The 20,195-nt window shown below is 43.8% G+C and overlaps 1 protein-coding gene across 1 annotated transcript in view; it reads right to left on the bottom strand.

The window, feature by feature from the left end:
* CWH43 (cell wall biogenesis 43 C-terminal homolog) overlaps positions 1-19,974 on the bottom strand; it is a 50,579-nt gene extending 30,605 nt beyond the window's left edge. Inside the window, 7 exon segments of the mRNA XM_059065794.2 lie at positions 1,599-1,856; positions 6,717-6,805; positions 10,737-10,938; positions 13,074-13,228; positions 13,604-13,724; positions 18,090-18,281; positions 19,899-19,974. Coding sequence (XP_058921777.1) covers positions 1,599-1,856; positions 6,717-6,805; positions 10,737-10,938; positions 13,074-13,228; positions 13,604-13,724; positions 18,090-18,281; positions 19,899-19,941 — 1,060 coding nt within the window. The 5' untranslated portion in view covers positions 19,942-19,974.
* Positions 19,975-20,195: the final 221 nt, after the last annotated feature.

The raw sequence follows: 20,195 nt of genomic DNA, 5'->3' as shown, positions 1-20,195 counted from the left end.
GAGATTATCGCAGAGGAAATGCAGTAATGTATGTCTCTGATCAGCTGACAGCCTGGATGTCCCACCAGAAATAGCAAATCCTCAAAAGTTTTTAAAAATATCTCACATGTGGGGCTTCCCTGGTGGCGCAGTGGTTGGGAGTCCGCCTGCCAATGCAGGGGACGCGGGTTCGTGCCCTGGTCCGGGAGGATCCCACATGCTGCGGAGCGACTGGGCCCGTGAGCCATGGCCGCTGAGCCTGTGCATCCGGAGCCTGTGCTCCACAACGGGAGAGGCCACAACAGTGAGAGGCCCGCATACCACAAAAAAAAATCTCACATAATTGAAAAATACCTCTTCCAAATCAGCCTGTCCTGACAGATGTCTAGCTCATAGAGGAGAAAAGTTTATGTGAAAATGTACAGGGTGATTGGATATATTCCAAGGGCACAAGGGGGAACTGCAGATGAACATAAGTAGAAGCCCAGACTTTTGTGCAGCACTTACCCCAGCTATAACCCCTTAAGAATTTGTCTAATCTGATGTGTGGTATCTCCCCCACTACACAGAAGCTCCAGGTGGGTAGGACCCTATGTCTCTTAAATCCCTTACACCTGGCACTGTGCCTGGACCATAGTAGGTGCACAATAATTTTTTAATGAATAAATGAACAAATGGAAAAATGCCTGAACAAACAAGAACTGAATCCCCTATTAACATGTTTTGTTTCCTCAGTTTTTCAAAGATTTTATCCTGGAGGCTCTGGACATGTTTTACTTAAACTAAAACGACAGGCAATATTTGATCTGTGTCTGCTTGGTACACATCAGTAATTTCACTATTGCCAGAAGACAATTTCTGAAATATTAAACTGAACTAAGTTTATGATATTTTAATTTTGGTACATAAGTTCATAACCACTGAAATGGAAGATATGTACTCTATGAATTGAGAATTTACCATTTACACTAAGATTCACATATGAAAAAATCTTTTGGTAAAAAGAGGGTAAATAAAAGCCATACATAAAATTCAGGGGAACCGGAAAAATCACACTTCCTATATATATTTACAAGCCTACCACCAAAATAGCAATGTGAGCACCATGCTCATATTTTTTCCTTACATATCATATAATATGGGGTTACAGGGGCCTCTTTTATAACTTATTATGGATTAAACTTGTTTTGTTCACAGCTATTCACTTCCAAGGCCTTTGCAGTAATAAATATTACTGAAACTCATTAATGAATTAAGAAATTTCTTTTTAAATGGTAATTTAGACATTCCTCCAGGTTTTTTTTTAACCAAGAGAGTCTATTTCAATAAGAAAGGCAAGATCATCCTATTTATCTTAGTCATGTAAAGTGCTAAATCCTAGTTAGTCCTGAAGGGAATTTTTTTCTCCCGTCGCGGAGCACAGGCTCCGGACGCGCAGCCTCAGCGGCTATGGCTCACGGGCCCAGCCGCTCCGCAGCATGTGGGATCTTCCCGGACCCGGGCACGAACCCGTGTCCCCTGCATCGGTAGGCGGACTTGCAACCACTGCGCCACCAGGGAAGCCCCTGAAGGGAATTTTTGAGTAGTTACTTGAATCCAGACTTTTCACATGTAGTCACCCAAAAGCACATCAGATCTTTCTCTAGCATACACACCTCCTAGGACAAATTTAAAAGCTGTGCACCATGCACAGAAAAATATTTCTAGAAGATAAAATATCATGTCAGTGGTCATGGCTTTCCCACGGCCTGACCCTGAGCTGATGAGGTGTCCAAGCACTTCAGGCCACATGGACGCCGTGAAGAGGGCGAGCACACAGCCAGAGAGAGCGGCTGCCCACGTGGGCAGGTAAAGGAGACCCACAGCCGAGGTCGTTCCTGTTTGTGAGAGAGAGAAAGAAAAACCATCAGACAGGAAAGTAGAAATAGTCTCTTCCATTTTCTTAAAAAAAAAAAAAGAGGAATAATAAGCTTATAGGATGACCAATTTATAGCTATTTAGAGCCAGAAGGGACCTTAGGGACATTCTGGGTCAGTTTCTAGACTGATGAGAAACTAAGGTCTTAGCAAGGTTAACATGCTTTGCTCAAGGTCATGCAGCTAGTTATTTGCACAACTGGAGGTGGAATGTGGGTCCAGTAAATCTCAGTCCAGTGCTATTTCTTCAGGAAGAACAGCAGGTGAGAAGAAGGCATTTTTAGTTTATTTGTGTTAAGATCCTCATAGCAAAAACTGGAAAAAAAAAAAAAAAAGGAAATTACCTCTAATACCAAAAATGTGTTAATTTAATTTAACCAGCCAGATCTAGGACATTAGAAAACATGTAGAGTCATGTTTGTAGAACATTTCTGTTAAGAAACTTTCTAAAGGCCTTTAAATGCTGCCCCTCGTCCCACGATATATAAGTTGACTTTACCAACCCCATAGCCCCCAAAGAAGCTGGGACTGAGACTGCATTTGTAGACTCACTGCTTTACAGTTCTGCAGGCAGTTCATTCATTCACACAACAGCCTCGGAGTTGTTGGGGGCTGTGCGATCTGCCTGGTCCACAGCAGGCACTTAGTAAATGCCAATTCGTTGAGCCAAATCTGAGGGAATATAACATTTCTCCACAGTCCTATGAAATTCGCTTTGAGACAACAGCACAGCAGGGGCTTACAGCACCCCATTTTGGAGCCATCAATATAACACCTTTGCAGAGAATATGACATCCTCTAGACATTGGACATTTCAGTCAATGTTTTATAACAGTGAGCCACCCTTCAAGTATGTCTACAGCAGCCTCCTCACTGCTTGCGGCAAGAACCGCGGGAAGAGGATCCAGCCAGCTTCGTAGTGCCCCATGGCTCTCACCCGTCAGTAAGTTCTACTTGCACCATCACAGGACAATGCCATGCGACTGTCTATTCCTCCCCACTTCAAAAACAACCCAAAGATTTTAACTCCATAGTTAGACCTTCAAAATCTTAGATCCAACAATTATTTTAATGACAGAAGTTTTTTTTCATTTTGAAATGAACAAAACATAATGCCTATTCACTGCAGAAATTTTAAAAATACAGAACTGTGAACAAGCAATTAAGGATCGCCTAGGACTGAGATGAGATTATCCCAGCTAATACTCCTATATATCTCCCCTATGTCTTTTTCTGTGTATATGCAGACGTATTTTTACATAAATGGAATCGTACCACATATTGAGGATTATATTCTGCTTTTTGTGGGACATTATATCAAGAACATGTTTTTCGTGTTATTAATGTTTTTCTTCTAAAACATATTTATGTACGTACACTCTTGCACTGGATAAATACACACAAAAATAAGCAACCATTTTCCTATTCTTGGCCATTTAGGAAGCTTCTAACACTGTGAGGAACATCTTTCTTTGTCAATTAATCTCTTACTACACCTCTGATTATTTCCTTAAAATAATTCTTAAACAAAGATTCTTGGGCTTCCCTGGTGGCTCAGTGGTTGAGAGTCCGCCTGCTGATGCAGGGGACACGGGTTTGTGCCCCGGTCCGGGAGGATCCCATGTGCCGCGGAGCGGCTGGGCTCGTGAGCCATGGCCTCTGAGCCTGCGCGTCCGGAGCCTATGCTCCGCAACGGGAGAGGCCACAACAGTGAGAGGCCCGCCTACTGCAAAAAAAAAAAAAAAAAAAAAAAATTCTTACGGCTTCCCTGGTGGCGCAGTGGTTGAGAATCCGCCTGCCGATGCAGGGGACACGGGTTTGAGCCCTGGCCGGGGAAGATCCCACATGCCGCCGAGCAACTGGGCCTGTGAGCCACAACTACTGAGCCTGCACGTCTGGAGCCTGTGCTCCGCAACAAGAGAGGCTGCGATAGTGAGAGGCCCGCGCACCGCGATGAAGAGTAGCCCCCGCTTGCCACAACTAGAGAAAGCCCTCGCACAGAAACGAAGACCAAACACAGCCATAAATTCATTAATTAATTAAATTAATTTTTTTTTAAAAAGATTCTTAGACGTACAACTACAATGTCAAGAGGCAAAAGCATTTTAAAGAGTCAATACTTGTGGTCAACTGCCTTCCCGGGAGGTTATACCAGTTCTCACTTCCTCCAGAAACTCTGCCAGGAGTCCAGAAGGTGAGCCTTTTGAACCCTGCCGAAAGCATTTCTTTTTAAAAAATCTTTACCAAATTAATGATTAAGTCATAGCATATTTTGATTTTCATTTATTTATTTATTTATTTTTGCGGTACGCAGGCCTCTCACTGTTGTGGCCTCTCCCGTTGCGGAGCACAGGCTCCGGACGCGCAGGCTCAGCGGCCATGGCTCACGGGCCCAGCCGCTCCGCGGCATGTGGGATCTTCTCGGACCGGGGCACGAACCCGTGTCCCCTACATCGGCAGACGGATTCTCAGCCACTGCGCCACCAGGGAAGCCCTGGCAGGTGGATTCTTAACCACTGTGCCACCAGGGAAGCCCCTAAAATTGTACTTTTAAACAGATGAGAAATTCAATCCAAACTCTGAAAGGTAAAAGACAGTTCCTCTGTCCCCTGTCACCTATTAGTTCCCCTAGTGAAGGCCAACAATGTTAGCATTTTCTTCTGCATCCTCCCAGAGATAGTCTGTGCACAGGAAGACAAATGCATGTGTGTGCATTTCCCTTTTTGTACACTAGTGGTAGCATATGACACACTGTTACTTTACCTTTTTCTCTTAACTATATAACTTAACCATTTTTTGTTGGAGACTGAGTCCTCCCAAATAATCCCCCCCAGATCTTTACAACATCTAAGACACCAAGCAGGATTCATGGTAATATAATATTCCAATGATATTTATACTAACTAACATGTTCACTTTTAATAGATCAAGTTTTCTCATACAATAAAACTGTAAGCACACTGTATAGTACACTGGGGTCCTATCAGTGCATTTAGTGTATTTATTTCTTTTTAAATAGAACTTTGATTTTACTAATTTAATTGCCATCAAGATCTAAAGTTCCCGTATCTTTGCATTTGGGAAATTCTATTGGTCACTTCCATAATTAATTTCATACTGGGACCCAGTTGGGACTTTAACTGTACAATGAAAAAATATGATTTCTTTTTCTGCATTCTGCTTTATGGGGTGTTTTCCAGAGACGAATCACAGTGAAAAGTGGGCACCATCTCTAGATAATTGTGAGCTCCTACTTAATTCAGGTGAGCAGACCATCAGAGAGGGAGATGGAGCTCAGGAATTACAGCCCTGCTTTCCTCTCTACTGCAAACAGCCCATTAGAAGCCCTAAATCTGCTTGCCCCTAGGGCCTTTTATTTCATACTTCAGAGAGACAGTCAAACTAAATTAGGTTTAACTCTCAATAAGCATAAGCATAAAACAGCAAGTTCACAGCTTTACTGTTCTTTAGGTTTATGTTTCTGTGGACCTCAGTTTTCCCATGTTTGAAATGAAGCTACTAATTACCTGCCCAATAAGCCTTTTGCTCCTATTCCATAAGAAAAGGCATGATATAAATGCTGCACAACTTTCAATGTATTTCACGTTCATTTTCCTAACTGCATAGAGATTAAGAAGCTATATATGCTCACGGCACACTCCGCATTTACAAAGTTACCTGGCCATTTTTGTGCAGAATCTCAGGAGGCATTTCTCTGATGAGAAGAAAGGTTACTCCTACATTACATTCACACAAGCATCCCCATATGGAATGTCTACCCGAAAATACACAAGCAAGGAAAAACAGCTCGACATGACCGCAACTGTTTGCTCACACAGCTCCAGGAGGATGACGACCTGGGTAACCTCAGGAATTAAGCAGCCTATTTGGATGACATACATGTCTTCACGCAAGGATGATGGTACTGAGGGTGCACAGAAACATACCTAAGAAGTTATTTAACCCTCATCTTCCATTACCGTTACGTGTAGTCTCACAAACCCACGCCCAGCCTCTAGTACAAAACTCTGAATCACCTGCTTAATTAAAATGTATAAGGACATCTCTCCTCACAGAAACCAAACATAGTATTTGCCCTGTCACAGAGCGGGAATTTTTTAATTTAACACTAAAACTGACTCTCACCATTCCTGCCTTTTAAGGGGAAGGAAGCAGAGTGGCATAATTCAGTTTCAGTCACAGTAATGAAATGGCCATAATCATAAAAATAAGTAGATTGCTCCAGAAATATGAAAGTCTTCATTGATATTCTATATTCCTGAAGGGTGTGAATGGGCAGAGAGGGTCCAAGCCTTTGAATAAGCAAACATGGACCCCAAGGCTGGGTAGTGCAGGGCCAAAACTGTTACACACAAAAGAGAAAGGGAAACTGAGCTTCATTATGGAGTCCCAAAGGAAGGTATTCCTGAAAACAGAGAAGCTCTTGGAGAGGGGAAGAGGTCTGGCAAAGTGGCAATGTCTGACCCTCCATCTCCTCAGACTGTCAGTAAAACTGTTCCTGACATCTGTGCCTGGATAAGTCATTTAGGAGGCGGGGGAGAGTATATCAGCACAGTCGGGGGATAAGACAGCTAAGGAGGAGAGGGAAAGTGAAGGAGAAGGAAGCAGGGACCTGGAACCAGTAGTCACTGGTAACCATGGTGACATCTGGGTTCTAGTGGCTGCACTTGGTGAGACTATCCCACCGAGCAACAGCACATGTTGTAGGGTCATCTCCTTCCACTCCAGAGGCACATGGAGTAAATTGGACAACTGCAAGTAAATCGGACAACGAAGCATTTCTGTAGGGAAACCACACACCTGTCATCCACCAGGTTAAACTGGAACCAGGAAACCATGGACAAGGCGAAAGCATCAATCCAATCGCCAAGCCCAGCAGAATTGCACCTCTGTAAAAAAATGACATGTTATAGGACATCTGACATTGTTACTACTCCATGTTCCCGAATATAAAACAGATGTATCTCCTACCTCTAGGCACACCCAAGAGATAATATGAGTGTGAAACAACCAATGAGATAATGAAAGCCCACTGGGAACCAATATCATATACATTCAGAACACTGACATAACAGCACCTCTGACTTGAGATAAACGATATCTGCAGTCTTTCATGATCAGTGTAAACACAGTTAATTGAGTTTTCTCAGACTATTAAATTATAGTTCATACTGGCCACGTGACATTTTAAATGACTCTGCCAAAGATAAAAAGAAAAAGACACTGGGAATAGTTTCTATTTAGTGTGCCTCTTTTCATTCTTTTCTCAACCTCAGTACTGCTTTTATCAATAGTCTCTGCCTTCCTGGGACTGATGTGAGTTTGGTAAATAATTAATAGTTGTGTGTTTTTAAAAACAACCACAAACTATTTCATTCTTTTGCTACTTTGGCAAAAACTTGGAGGAGGAGGGAAAAAAAAGAATTTAAACTTTAGGGGAAAATCCAGCAGCAATAAAAGCTACAACATGGCACTCAGTAAAATAACTGTAATATAAATAAACTAAAAAACATAGTACTTACTACATACCAGGCACTGTTTGAAGATTTTTACATATATTAGCTCATCTAACACTCACAAGTCTGTAGGTAAATGCGATAATTATCCCCATTTTGCAGAGGAGGACACTGGGGGAAAGAGCACTGAGAAACCTGCCACAGATTGTACACAGTCGCCCACGTAGGACTAAGAATCCAAAAAAGCCCCTCCAGCTCTGGAGTGAGGTTCTCAGCCACTCTCCTGCCTATCCCTACCTTCTAAGGTTAAGGGTGGTCCTGGGTCTACAGAAGAGAGAAAAGGCTGGCGTGGACACTGTTGATCATTGTTTATCCCCAAGTCAACAACAAATGTTTATGAGGACCTACTGTGTGCCAGGCTCTGTTCTAGGGGCTTGGGATGCGTCAGTGAACAAAGATCCCTTTCCTTCATGCGCTCACATTCCAGTGGGGGACAGGACCAGACAATAAACACAGTTAGAAAATAACACAGGATATTAGAAGGTAGAAGACACTACAGAAGAGCGAGAGTTTTGGGGTCGGGAGTGCTGGGGTGGGCTAATGGGAAGTTGGAACATGTGGCTAAGACAGTGTCCTGGTCCCTCATCCTCCCAGACTCTGTGGTTTCTGCACTGATCCTCTGGTTTCCCAAAGTCCCCTCAGCACCATCTGTGTCTCTCTCTCAGCTTCCTCCCATCTCCCACATCTTCAGCCCATCAAAACAGATTTATGACCCATTCCCTTAAGTAGAAACTAGAGAATTTTAGAGAGCAATTCCTACTATGTCAGTCATAGGTGATGCTGATCTAATGCAACATTTCTCAGACAGGGTTCTGAGAAACACCCATTTTATGATGTGTTGATAGGTGTTCTAACAAAGGAATTCCATGTTCGAATAAGTTGGAGAAACTCCCGAGACTCTCTGTGATGCTAATGTGCCTTGTGAATCACAAAGGAAGATGCAGTGTTTCCAAAACCTACTTGATCTAAAAGAGGTTTGGGTTTTGCTTGTTTTTCCTCTCAGATTACCCATTAACATCTCAGAAACCAGTGTTCCACACAAAACAATTTGGGAAATCCTGGTCTCAGGCGGTGCCTCTCCATCTTCAATGTGTCACTCCAGCATACAAAATCATAAAATGAAAACCCTCATTTTAAAGGTGAGCAAAACAAGGCCAGGGATGTCAGGTGACTGGTCCAAAGTGGAACGGTGAATTGCTGTCGGCCAACCAGGACTCCAGCCCTCAAGACTGGCCTCGGATTCTGGTTCAGTTCTGATGCTCCTTCCTCACACATCTTATGCTTGTTTTCATGGGAGCGTTGGAAATGAAGCTTTAACATATAAGAATAAACTCCTTCCCTTCCCCTCTCTTCTTCTGTGCCTTTCTTCCTTCTCTCCCCTCCTCCCAAATATGCCAGAGCATCCAAGATCAAAAAGATATAGACTCTGGGACTTCCCTGGTGGCGCAGTGGTTGAGAGTCCGCCTGCCGATGCAGGGGACACAGGTTCGTGCCCCAGTCCGGGAAGACCCCACATGCCACGGAGCGGCTGGGCCCATGAGCCATGGCTGCGGAGCCTGCGCGTCCGGAGCCTGTGCTCCTCAACGGGAGAGGCCACAATGGTGAGAGGCCCGCGTATCACAAAAAAAAAAAAAAAAAAAAAAAAAAGATATAGACTCTGGATGAGATCACATATGTACACTTCCTAGCTCAGGGCCGGACACAGAGGAACTCATAAGTATTAGTTCCTTTTCCCATTCCCTGCCCTCAAAGAGTTTAGCGTCTAGAAAGGATGAAGGACATAAAATAACTGTAGTATAAACAATTTGTAATACAGAATAATAATAAGAGATGTACAAGGGGGTGGGGGTGGGATGGGCATTCAAGGTAGTCTGTGGGATAATCAGAGAAGACTTCACAGAGGAGATGCATGACCTGGGTTTTGAAGGGTGAGTAAGAGCTTGCCAAGACATCAAGGCAGAGAAGGTAGCCCAGACACAGGGAAGAGCACATACATGCAGATGGAGGACTGGGACAATCTGGCACGTCTAGGGAACTGAAAATGATTTCAGCCCAGGTAAAGCATGGGGATGAGGCAGAGAGCATCTTTAAAATATTAAATGAGGCTGAGGGTGCAGATCCTTTCTCATATGACCTGGTTTGGGGGAGAAAAACTGCTGAAAGGTTTTTAAGCAAAAGAGTGATGGATTCAGGTGTACATTTTAGAGATCTCACTCTCAGTGTGGAGATGGCCACACTGCAGAGAGGCCATTAGAAGACCAGAGCAGTAGCCTGATGAAAGATGGCAGGATCCACTAAGGAGATATGGTGGGGGATGGTGAGGGAGGGATAGATGCTTTAAGAGAAGTAGTAGAATCGACTGGACTTAATACCAAGTGAGATGCAGAAAATGAGGAAGACACACAATTCTAAGATGACTCCTGGTTTCCAGCTTAGATGGTAGAGGGATAGACAGAGTAAACCAAGGCCGGGAGGAGAAAGGACATGTCTGGGTAGTGAAAACTACTGAGCCAGACTTGGACACACTGCATGTGAGACAATTGTGGGATGTGCCCAGACATCCTCTGGGGAAAGAGCCAGTGTGTCTCCATATGTGGGAATTTCGGTGCTTTAGGAGAAAACAGATATCTGAGGCAGATGTTTTAAGGGTTCCTCCCATCTTTTTATGTGAAAGGCTGGACCTGGCCATGGGAGAAAAGAGGTGTCAGGAACAGTAGACAGAGGGTCAGTGAGGACCAAGCACAGGAACCAGCACTTAAGCTCAAGACTGCTAACTCCTTGGGAGCCCCATGGCTGGAACAAGTCCCAAAGTACAGAGGATGCAGAGCCCCCCCCCCAAGGCTTCCCTCCTTTGCAGAGATTAAAGCTCTCTGCCTTGCTGCCAACCCAGTCTCTCCTCAAGGCCCTCTGGTCTCATCCTACCCAGTGCCCATAACTGTAATAGGGGGATCTGGAGGAATGCCATGCTTTCCCTGCCCCTGAGAACTCTCTTCTTGGCAGGAATTCCTCAGCGTGCCCATGCAGGAGCTCCCAGGACCTCTCCCTTAGCCGTGCACAATCCTCAGTCCTCCCTCATCTACCTCCCAGCAATCCTTCAGCACAGGGGCAAATACCCCTCCAGCTCCGTCATGTCCAGAGTAGATCCAGTACTGTCCTACTGCAGTAACGTCCTGCAATGTTTCTGACATCTAGGGAAAGAGGAACACGAAACATCTGGCTGGTGCAGATCTAGCTGCTCAAACAGAGGAGGAATTTCTTCAACAATACTAGCCAATTTCTGGATTGCTTCCAAACCCAAATTCACCCAAATGGCTTAGGATCTGGCCCTGGATGGGGATGCCCACTCACTGCCCATCTGGAAACAAGAGAGACTTCTCCAAAAATCCAGTGGGTAAGGAACATGAGACTGCCAAAGGCAGCCCCTGCCAACAACCAGTTCGGTCTAGAAGCCATCACCCTGGCTGCCTCACCAGACTTCTTCCCCTCAGGTCTACAGCAGGCACCATATAGAATGAAAAATGGAAAAGGATCAGTTACATGGAAATTTACCCTCTATATTTAACAGAATCGTACCTGGCTTCAAGGAGCTTACTTCCGAAGAGGCAATGAGACCCAGTCCAAAGCAGAATGTGCTGGGAGATAGTCGGTGGGAGAGGTTATTTCAGGCAGGCTAGAGCAGGAATGATTTAGGGAGAACAAATAATTTTGGAATTTGAGAACAGAAAATGCAGAAATTTATTTACTTCATTAAAGTGAAATTAACAGTATGAGCTAAAATATATACACGAAAAGTGAAAGGTATGTTCAGGGAACAAACGCAGTCCACCTTGAGTGGAACACTTTCAGAATAGCAGGCTGCTTCTCCCCAGAAGAACAGGGCTCTCATCTAACCCTCTGTGTCCCTGGAGTGATAACAGTGCATCGCCTGAGCAGTTACCATGGGCCAGGCCCTATGCCCAGCCCTTTACATGAACTCATTTAACCTTCACAACCACTTTACAAGGTAGGCTCCATTACTAATCCCATTTCACAGATTAAAAAACTGAGGCCCAGAGAAAAGAAGTAACTTGGCCAATATCATACAGCTGGTAAAGAGAACTTACGCAGCACCTGTGTACTTAACTATACTATACTTCTTGGGACTGTTTAACCGCGAGGTCTCGGTTTGTTGCGTTAATGACTTCACATACAGAAATGTAACAACTGGAGAAAATGCTGTCAGGAGAATTTCTTTGTAGGAACAGAGAGCCTGCTGGGTAGATGTTTCATGACACTGAGAAGCCCTCTCCAGGATAGAAAGAAAACTTCGGGTCTGCCTGTGAGGGTGCCAGCCCGATTTCACAAGGAGGAAGAAAGCCATTCTGCCAATAAAGGAGTGAGAGGAAGGAGAAGCAGAGCTGAAAGCTATAATAGGGCTGAGGGAGAGAAGTTGTGAAGACAGAAGGAGGCCAGGGCCTGGAGGCTAGGAGACAGTCTTTGGAGAAGAGAGAAGCCTAAGTTGAATTTGCTGATTAACACTGCTGCATACTATGGTGGGTGGCCCTCCCCCAAGACCCAGCAAATCTTCAATAAAGCTACCCCCAAAAATGCCTGGGATGATCGGACATCCTGGGGAAGCTGGTGGGGAGTCAAGTTTTGTAAATGGGGCACAGTGCAAAAACAGGAAGGGACCAACGACTGGGTCACATAAATCTAAAACAGAGGTGAGAAAGAAGAAAACTCCAGTCGGGAAATGTAAGCGATACTCTGAATCCAGATCCTTATCAGGCTGTACCTGTGAAATTTGCTGCCTGAGTTTCTACTTCACGTTAGCGATTTATGAAATATAAAACATATAGACTGAGTTCTAAATGTTCTAATTCATATCAATGTCCCTCGACCAATTTACATGCATGATGTTCCCTTGTTCTCACTAACCCCACTTCATGCCAAAATTGGGGCCAAGGGGGAATTATACAAGCCCTTTGTTCGTGGTGAGCCAAACCCTCTAAACTTCCATTAATCTGTGAGATTTCTCCTTGTATTTACAAAAGAACGGCGACTCACTGAGAGTTACACACAAAGCCAGGAGCAAGTTATGTAGAATCTAGTAACACTTGTTCCTTCTTCTCAGAAGAGTCTCGAGTTAGCATGTGAAGCACACGTGCAAGTTTGTTAGCTCCAGACAGGTGATCTGAAAGGTGGTATGAATATGTAGGATTTCCTTTCTTTTTAAATTTCATATTTGGAGCTTAAATATCTTCAGAGTTGGGTCCGGGGCGAGGCGGGAACAAAAGCAAAAAACAAAAAGAACCAAATAAACCCATACAGTTCCCACATTCCTCGTCCTGGAAAGTCCTGTCCAGAGGGAAAGAGGAGGAAGACAGAGATGAAACCCAGCAGGGAGTATGAGGCCTGGGTCTCCTCCTGCACTCCACGCTGAGACAAGCCAGAGACAGATTGCTATTGTCACCCTCTCTGCTGGCGAGGAAAAGGTGCCTTCTGCTTAGATAACAGTCCACTACCTGCGCCAGCTACTCTTGCAGAGGGAGAAAAAGTAGAAATGGAGATAGAGTGCAGAAGGACTAGTTTTATCTTTCCAAGAGGTGTTACATTCAGATAAGAAAGAGAAAATCCCTAAATAAACTGGGCCTACACTTACCTGTGCAAATGCGATCAAGTGTGGCGATGGTACTTAATGTCAGTATCACTCTGTTGGACATATGATAAGTCCAGACTGGGTTCAGTGAAGTGTACCAAATGCGGAGGACAACAAGAAGAATCTGTCCTAAAATGAATCCCCAGATTCTGAAGTACCTGTAAGTACAGAAGTATTTTTAACAACTTTTTATGTGGTTTCAATGTACTATGTCCATTGTGAATTTCACAGTGTCAAAGAAGGAGTATATGAGGTAGTCTTGTTGGTAATCTACATGACTTAGCCTTGTTGGCACATGACTTAGCCTTTGTATAGCCTGTTACCTAGGCAACTTGTTATAATGCCTTCATTCTCACAACGTTATTGAGACTGACAGCAAATATTCACATCCCGATTTTGTGAAAAGGAGAAAAGTGAGACTTCTACAAGGCCTTATGCAAGGTAAACACAATATCTTGCAACTCCTGGTCCCAACCTTCCCTTTGGTAATTGACCACATTTGTTTGTCTGTAGGCACAAGATATGAACCATACCTTTGCAAACCACTTCCTGTCCACCATGTCACGGCTTGCACTACCAGTGAGGAAGACAGACCAAGCGCGAGAACCACAAGCCGAAGTTTGGCATTTGGAGCCTGGAAGGAGGCTATGCTGCCTGCAAATTAAGGAGAGCTAAACATTTCTGGCAATCATGCATTGGTATTCGATGATCTGCATTTGATAATTGCTGTGTCTGATACATGGTTACACTCGGGAAGGTAGAATGAATATATAATTATCTGCGTGCATAAATCTTCTTGAAAATTTTTATTGAGATATCATTCATACCATAAATTCATTCTGCTAAAGTGTATGATTCAATGGTTCTTAATACATTCACAAAGTTGTGCAACTCTTACCACTATCTAACTCCAGAATATTTTCATCACCCCAGGAAGAAACCTGTGCCCATTAGCAGTCACTCCCTTTCCTCTTCTTCCCCCCAACCCCGACCCCCAGCCCCCGGCAATCACTTATCTACTTCCTACCTATATGGATTTTTCCTATTCTGGACATTCCATATAAATGAAATCATAAAATATGCAGCCTTCTGTGACTGTTTTTTTTTCATTTAGCATAATGTTTTGGAGGTTCATCCTTTTTTTTTTTTTCGGTACGCGGGCCTCTCACTGTTGTGGCCTCCCCCATTGCGGAGCACAGGCTCCGGACGCGCAGGCTCAGCGGCCATGGCTCACGGGCCCAGCCGCTGCATGGCATGTGGGATCCTCCCGGACCGGGGCACAAACCCACGTCCCCTGCATCAGCAGGCGGACTCTCAACCACTGCACCACAAGGGAAGCCCGGTTCATCCATGTTGATGGGCCTAGAGACTATCATACTAAGTGAAGTAAGCCAAATGGAGAAAGACAAATATATGATACCACTTATATGTGGAATCTTACCAAAAAAAAAAAGATACAAATGAACTTATTTGCAAAAGAGAAAACAAACTTATGGTTACCGATGGGAAAAGTAAGCGGCGGGGGGGAGACAATTAGGAGGTTGGGATTAACATATACACATTACTATATATAAAATAGATAACCAACAAGGACCTACTGTATAGCACAGGGAACTATTCTCAGTATTTTGTAATAAGCTATAAGGAAAAAGAATCTGAAAAATAGATTATATACAAAACTGAATCAGTCTGTATACCTGAAACTAACATGACCTTGTAAACCAATTAAACTTCAATAAAATCTTTTTTAAAAAAGGTCCATGCATGTAGTACCATGTATCAATGCTTCATTCCTTTTTATGGCTAAATAATATCCCATGGCATGGATATACTGCCTTTTGTTTATCCATTCATCAGTTGATGGGCATTTGGGTTGTTTCTACTTTTTGGCTACTATGAATAATGCTGTTATGAACATTTGTGTACCAGGTCTTATGTGAACACATGTTTCCATTTTTCTTGGGTCTATACCAAGGAGTGGAGGTGTTGGGTCATATGACAACTATGTTTAACATCTTGAGGAACTGCCAAACTGTTTTCCAAATCAGCTGCACCATTTCACATTTCCACCAGCAGTGTGTGAAGGTTTCAATTTCTTCATATCCTTGTCAACATTATTGTCTATGTTTTTGATCGTAGCCATTTTAGTGGGTCAAGATACTTAAGGTCAAAAATAACCTAGGAGCCTGTGCTCCGCAATGGGAGAGGCCACAACAGTGAGAGGCCCACGTAACCCAAATAAATAAATAAATAAATAAATAAATAACCTAAATCACTGGTAGTATGAACTAGTTTAATAGTTAACTACATAGTAATCAACCTAAAATATCTGAGGTGTCAGCGATGAGATAGCATGGAACACTCAGATCTTCTTTGTAGCTATCTAAGAATGCCTTAGGACTCTGTAAAAACAAAGTTGTTTCGTTTCCTTAAGCATCATCTGAAAAGGGAGTTTTAAAGCAAATCATGGCTTACTTCAGCCTCTCTCTAGCATCAACAAAGCTCAATGGCTACCTGGAAGAGCATCTGACAAAAACTGGTTTCTTCATCCTCAACTCTGAGTCACTTTCCTACCCACTCCCCTTTCTCAAATACAATTCTACCTCTACTCAAGGTGATGGGTTTTCAGGGAGGAAGCAGATGAAAGGGGAGCAACAAGAAGCATCTCAAATACCATACCCCCCGTCAAAGTTATTTACTATTACATTATAGCCTCCAGAAGTGCCTGGGCGAGAACTGGACTCAAAAATAAAAAACTGTCCCAGTAACTGTTCGGTGGGTGGCTTTGTAGGTAAAGCTGCCATGGGCAGCATTGAGCAAAGGCAGCGAAAAAGGGCCACTGAGGAGATCCCTCTCGTAAAGCCAGCCCAGGAGTGTGATGAGGCCATCGTCATTCATAGCAGGATTCTGTAAGCCAAGGCCAGTTTAACTCAGTTACTATATATACTCAAAAAGAAGAAAGTTTCATTTCTATTATTTCTAGAGCTGAAAATTTCATGGTTATTTCATTCCTATAGACATCATCTTTTAAAAGGATGCATTTTCCAGTGGTCTTTACCACTGCTACTTCTGAGCTCTAGACCTTTGTGGGTAATCACATAACTCACTACACTCACTAACCATGTTCTGCCTTCTTCAGGGACTGATGCACAGAAAACCAGAAGGTAATTCCCTAGTGATTCCTGTCACTGTTTCTGAAAAAAGTCAAGTGGCTGTTCCTAGACAGAAGATATACACAGCATGGCTCAAGAACAAATGCCACTTGGAAAACTCAGAGAAACCAACTGTGTTATAGCAGAAGGGCAAGACAAGCAGACTTTTCAGCTACAGATTCCACCAGACTGGAGTCTGGTGTTTTTGTTTTTTAAAAGCTTTTCTCCATGACCTCACCTTACTTTTTTTTACTACCAGTACTTCTCCAAGGTCTCTCAATATTTATTTATTTATTTTTTTTTTTTTGCGGTACGCGGGCCTCTCACTGTTGTGGCCTCTCCCATTGCAGAGCACAGGCTCCGGACGTACAGGCTCAGCGGCCATGGCTCACAGGCCCAGCCGCTCCGCGGCACGTGGGATCTTCCCGGACCGGGGCACGAACCCGTGTCTCCTGCACTGGCAGGCGGATTCTCAACCACTGCGCCACCAGGGAAGCCCCTCTCAATATTTATTAATGTTAATTACCTCAAGTGTTTGTGATAGTAAGTATACATTTTCTAATTGCTGGGTTTTGGTAATGTGACATACTGAAATTCAGAATTCAAAAGCTACAAAAGGTATACAGTGCAAAGTTTCCCTTTCATACCTGTGTCCAGGTACCAAATTTTTCACCTTGGAAGCAACTAAAATGGTATCAGGTTTTTAAAAAAGACTTCTAGACCTATTTAATGCATGTCCAATTAATTATTAAATATATTTTCATCTTACCTATTTAACACAAATGCTAGTATTCTGCACATACTGTTTAGCGCTTCTTTTTTCCCACTTAACAACATATTTTGAAGAACATTCCATTTCCTTACAGAAATGTTCTCATTCTTTAATATAGCTGCATAGTATTCTATAGTACTCCAATTTTTATAACCATAACTTATTTAACCTAACCTATCCCATATAGATGACATATAGGTTGTTTCTAACATTATTATTATAAACATTGCTGCAATGATTAAAGAACCTTCTATTTTTATCATTTTACGTATATGTGAGTTTATCTATAGGATATACTCCCAGAAGTGGGATTGCTGAGTGAAAGATACATATTTGTACTTTTGATAAACAATGCTAACTGATCCTTTGCAGAAGTTGTGACACTTTACAGCTCCGCCAGCAATGCGTAAGTGCCTGCTTTCCCACGGTTACAACAGTATTGTCAGAGTTTGTTCTTTGCCAACCTGATATGTGAGACTGTCCATAAATATATGTGTGTGTGTATGATTTGTATTCTATACATTTTAGTATCTTTTTAAGAACCAGTTATATTTCCTTTCCAGTAAACTGATCATATCCTTTGCTTTCTCTTCTATTGAACTATTGGTCCTTTTTTATTATTGATTTGTAAGAACTCCATATATTAAGGAAATTAGCCCTCTGACTGGAAAAGCTCCAATAGCTATCCTAATCTGTTGATTGCCTTTGCTTAATACGGTGTTCATCATGCATAATTTTCATATTTTTAGGCAGTATCATTTAACAACTTTTTAATGGCTTCGGAGTTTCATGTCATAGTTGGAAAAAAGAACAAAAATATGTTCAAGAGTTAAGCTGTTCTCCAAGGTATCTTTCCCCTCTTCATCTCAGTGATCCTTAAGCTCCTCCAATCTGACGGAAAAGTTAAACATGTAAATATGCTGACTCTTGGTCTAGACTTCCAATTCTACTAAAACTCTTCAAGGTAGTAGTAAGAGAAAGAGAAATCTTTTATTTTTTATTTAATCGTTTAGCATTCAAAGAACAGTCTACATATTTTCACTTGATTTTTAACTAAAAAACAAAAAAACTTAAGGAATCACTTTTAAATCTTACCATCGGTAATTATCCGCAGCAGGGCTACCATCCACTTCTTGTTAGCCAATTTCCAGACAGGAGTAATTGTGAGGAATAATGGAGAAAGAAATGCTATGGCAAAAGCTTCAAGCCCAGTGAGTTCTAGTGTTTGCAGGGGAAAGTAATAGATCATCCGTCCCAGGCCATTGCAGAGAGACCAAGAAACATATCCTAGGGGAAAAAAAAGTTTTTAAGAGAGAGAGAAAGTGTAACTTTCTCATTGTTTCAAACAGTAGCCCTTCCCTCCACTAAAACTCCGGCTGGCCGCCCTCCTTCGTGACCCTGGCCTTAACTGGGTTCCAGTAACAGAATTCCTCTCCTTTCCTGTCAGGCCCAGGATGAGAATGGCTCAACATCGCTTGCTTGTCCCTTTAACCTCATTCATACCTCCCATAGGTAGGCAGTCCCTTTATGAAAGGCTCTTCATTTGGACTATCTAGGTTAAATCTGGTTTCCTGTCAGGACCCTGATTGATAACATTTCCTTAACTAAATCGACCCTTCTTTAATGAGAAATATCGTGAAAATCAAAAAGAGCAACAAACGGCCTAACTCCTTCCTCCCGCTCCAGACTACAACCAAAGGCACATTAGTTAGGAAATAATCATTTTCTTGTGAGCAGACCATTTTAAACCTAACCCTTAGGAGACAGTGTAGAGTAGTGGAAAACCCAGATTTGACGTTACTTTCACCAGCTGCCAACTACTGACTGTGTAACCATCTACAATGATGATAATTAACCAATGGGCAGTTACCGTGTGCTAGGCTCTGTGCTAAGTATTCACCCCCATCTTCTCTCTTCTTCCGCATCCTATGAAATTGACACTATTTCGACTCCCCTCTTACAAATGCAAAATCAAACAACAAAAACTCCTTAGACTCAGAAAGTTAAGTAATTGCCTAAGGTCACAAAAGTGGCAAATGGCAGAGTGAACTTAAAACCGATCGGTCTGGTTCCAAACCATCCTTAACCACCGAAAGCAGTACTTTTAACCACCTCGCAGAGTTATTAAGATTAAAAAAGATAAAGTACACAAAGTACCTAGCACCCTAGGTACTCGCTGAATGTAATTCGCTTTACATCGCGTACTTGTGAGATACAGACTGGGCCAAAAAATGAGGCCCGCCCCTCGGCCCGAGCATTACCAGCTCCCAGAACATCAAGTTCTCAGGAAGGCACCCCTCCCCTTCATCGTGAACAGAGAGATGCTAGCAATCTCCTGAACGTTTGTCTGGGAATTCTGATTTCAGCCATACAACTCCGACAATATTACAACAATAATTGTTCTTGGGTCTTTTTGCAAAGCTGCTAAGTGAGCACATGGGACTCGAGTTCGACGTTTTCCGCCAAATACTCAAATGTGCAGCCACAACCCAAGGCCACTTGTGAGGAGTCAACCCAGGCGGTAGCCACCGCGCTGAGTGCTCACCTACAACTACCGAGGGAAACGGGTGCCCCTTTCCTTCTGAAAGGTAAAGTTCGGTGCTGAAATTTATTCAGTTAAAGATCACGGGTGAGGGGACTCGGGGTTGGTACCAGCTTCGCGGTTCAAGGCCGACAGGTGAAGAGATTGGGCCCCTTGGGCGCAACACCAGGGTGGGGTGGGAGCTGTCTCTCTCTCAATTCCTCCAGCAGCAGAAGTTGCCAGGGGACGATAAGCATCTCTATTCCGGGCACCAAGAGCGCGTTCCTCCATCCGGGAGCCCAGCGAACTCGGCCGGGCACCGCGGCTCCGAGCAGGGCCGGGGCAGCGGACAGGCGAATGTGCGGCGGGCGGCCTCGGCTTACCCAGGAGGCTCTCCAGGAGCACTTCTCTCCACGGCGAGGGCATGGCCGAGGGAAGCCGCGCAGCCCGCACACCCGCCGCACCGCGCCGGCCGCCGAGTCCTCTGGGGTCGGCGTCCATGCCTCGGGCTCTCGTCGAGTCTGCAGCCGCCCGGCCGGCCGCCCGCCGACACGCAAGCCGCTCCCAGGCGAGGGTAGGGCCCGCTGCCCCCGCCGCGTCCCATCCAGCGCCGCCCGCCCGGCTCCACCGCCTCTGCGCGGCCCGCGGCCCGCGCCACCGCCTCCGCCGACGCCACGGCG

Source organism: Kogia breviceps, chromosome 6 (genome assembly GCF_026419965.1).
Source record: "Kogia breviceps isolate mKogBre1 chromosome 6, mKogBre1 haplotype 1, whole genome shotgun sequence".
NCBI classification, from domain to species: domain Eukaryota; kingdom Metazoa; phylum Chordata; class Mammalia; order Artiodactyla; family Physeteridae; genus Kogia; species Kogia breviceps.
Note: the sequence above shows the minus strand (reverse complement) of the source record. Positions and strands in the feature narration are given on the sequence as shown.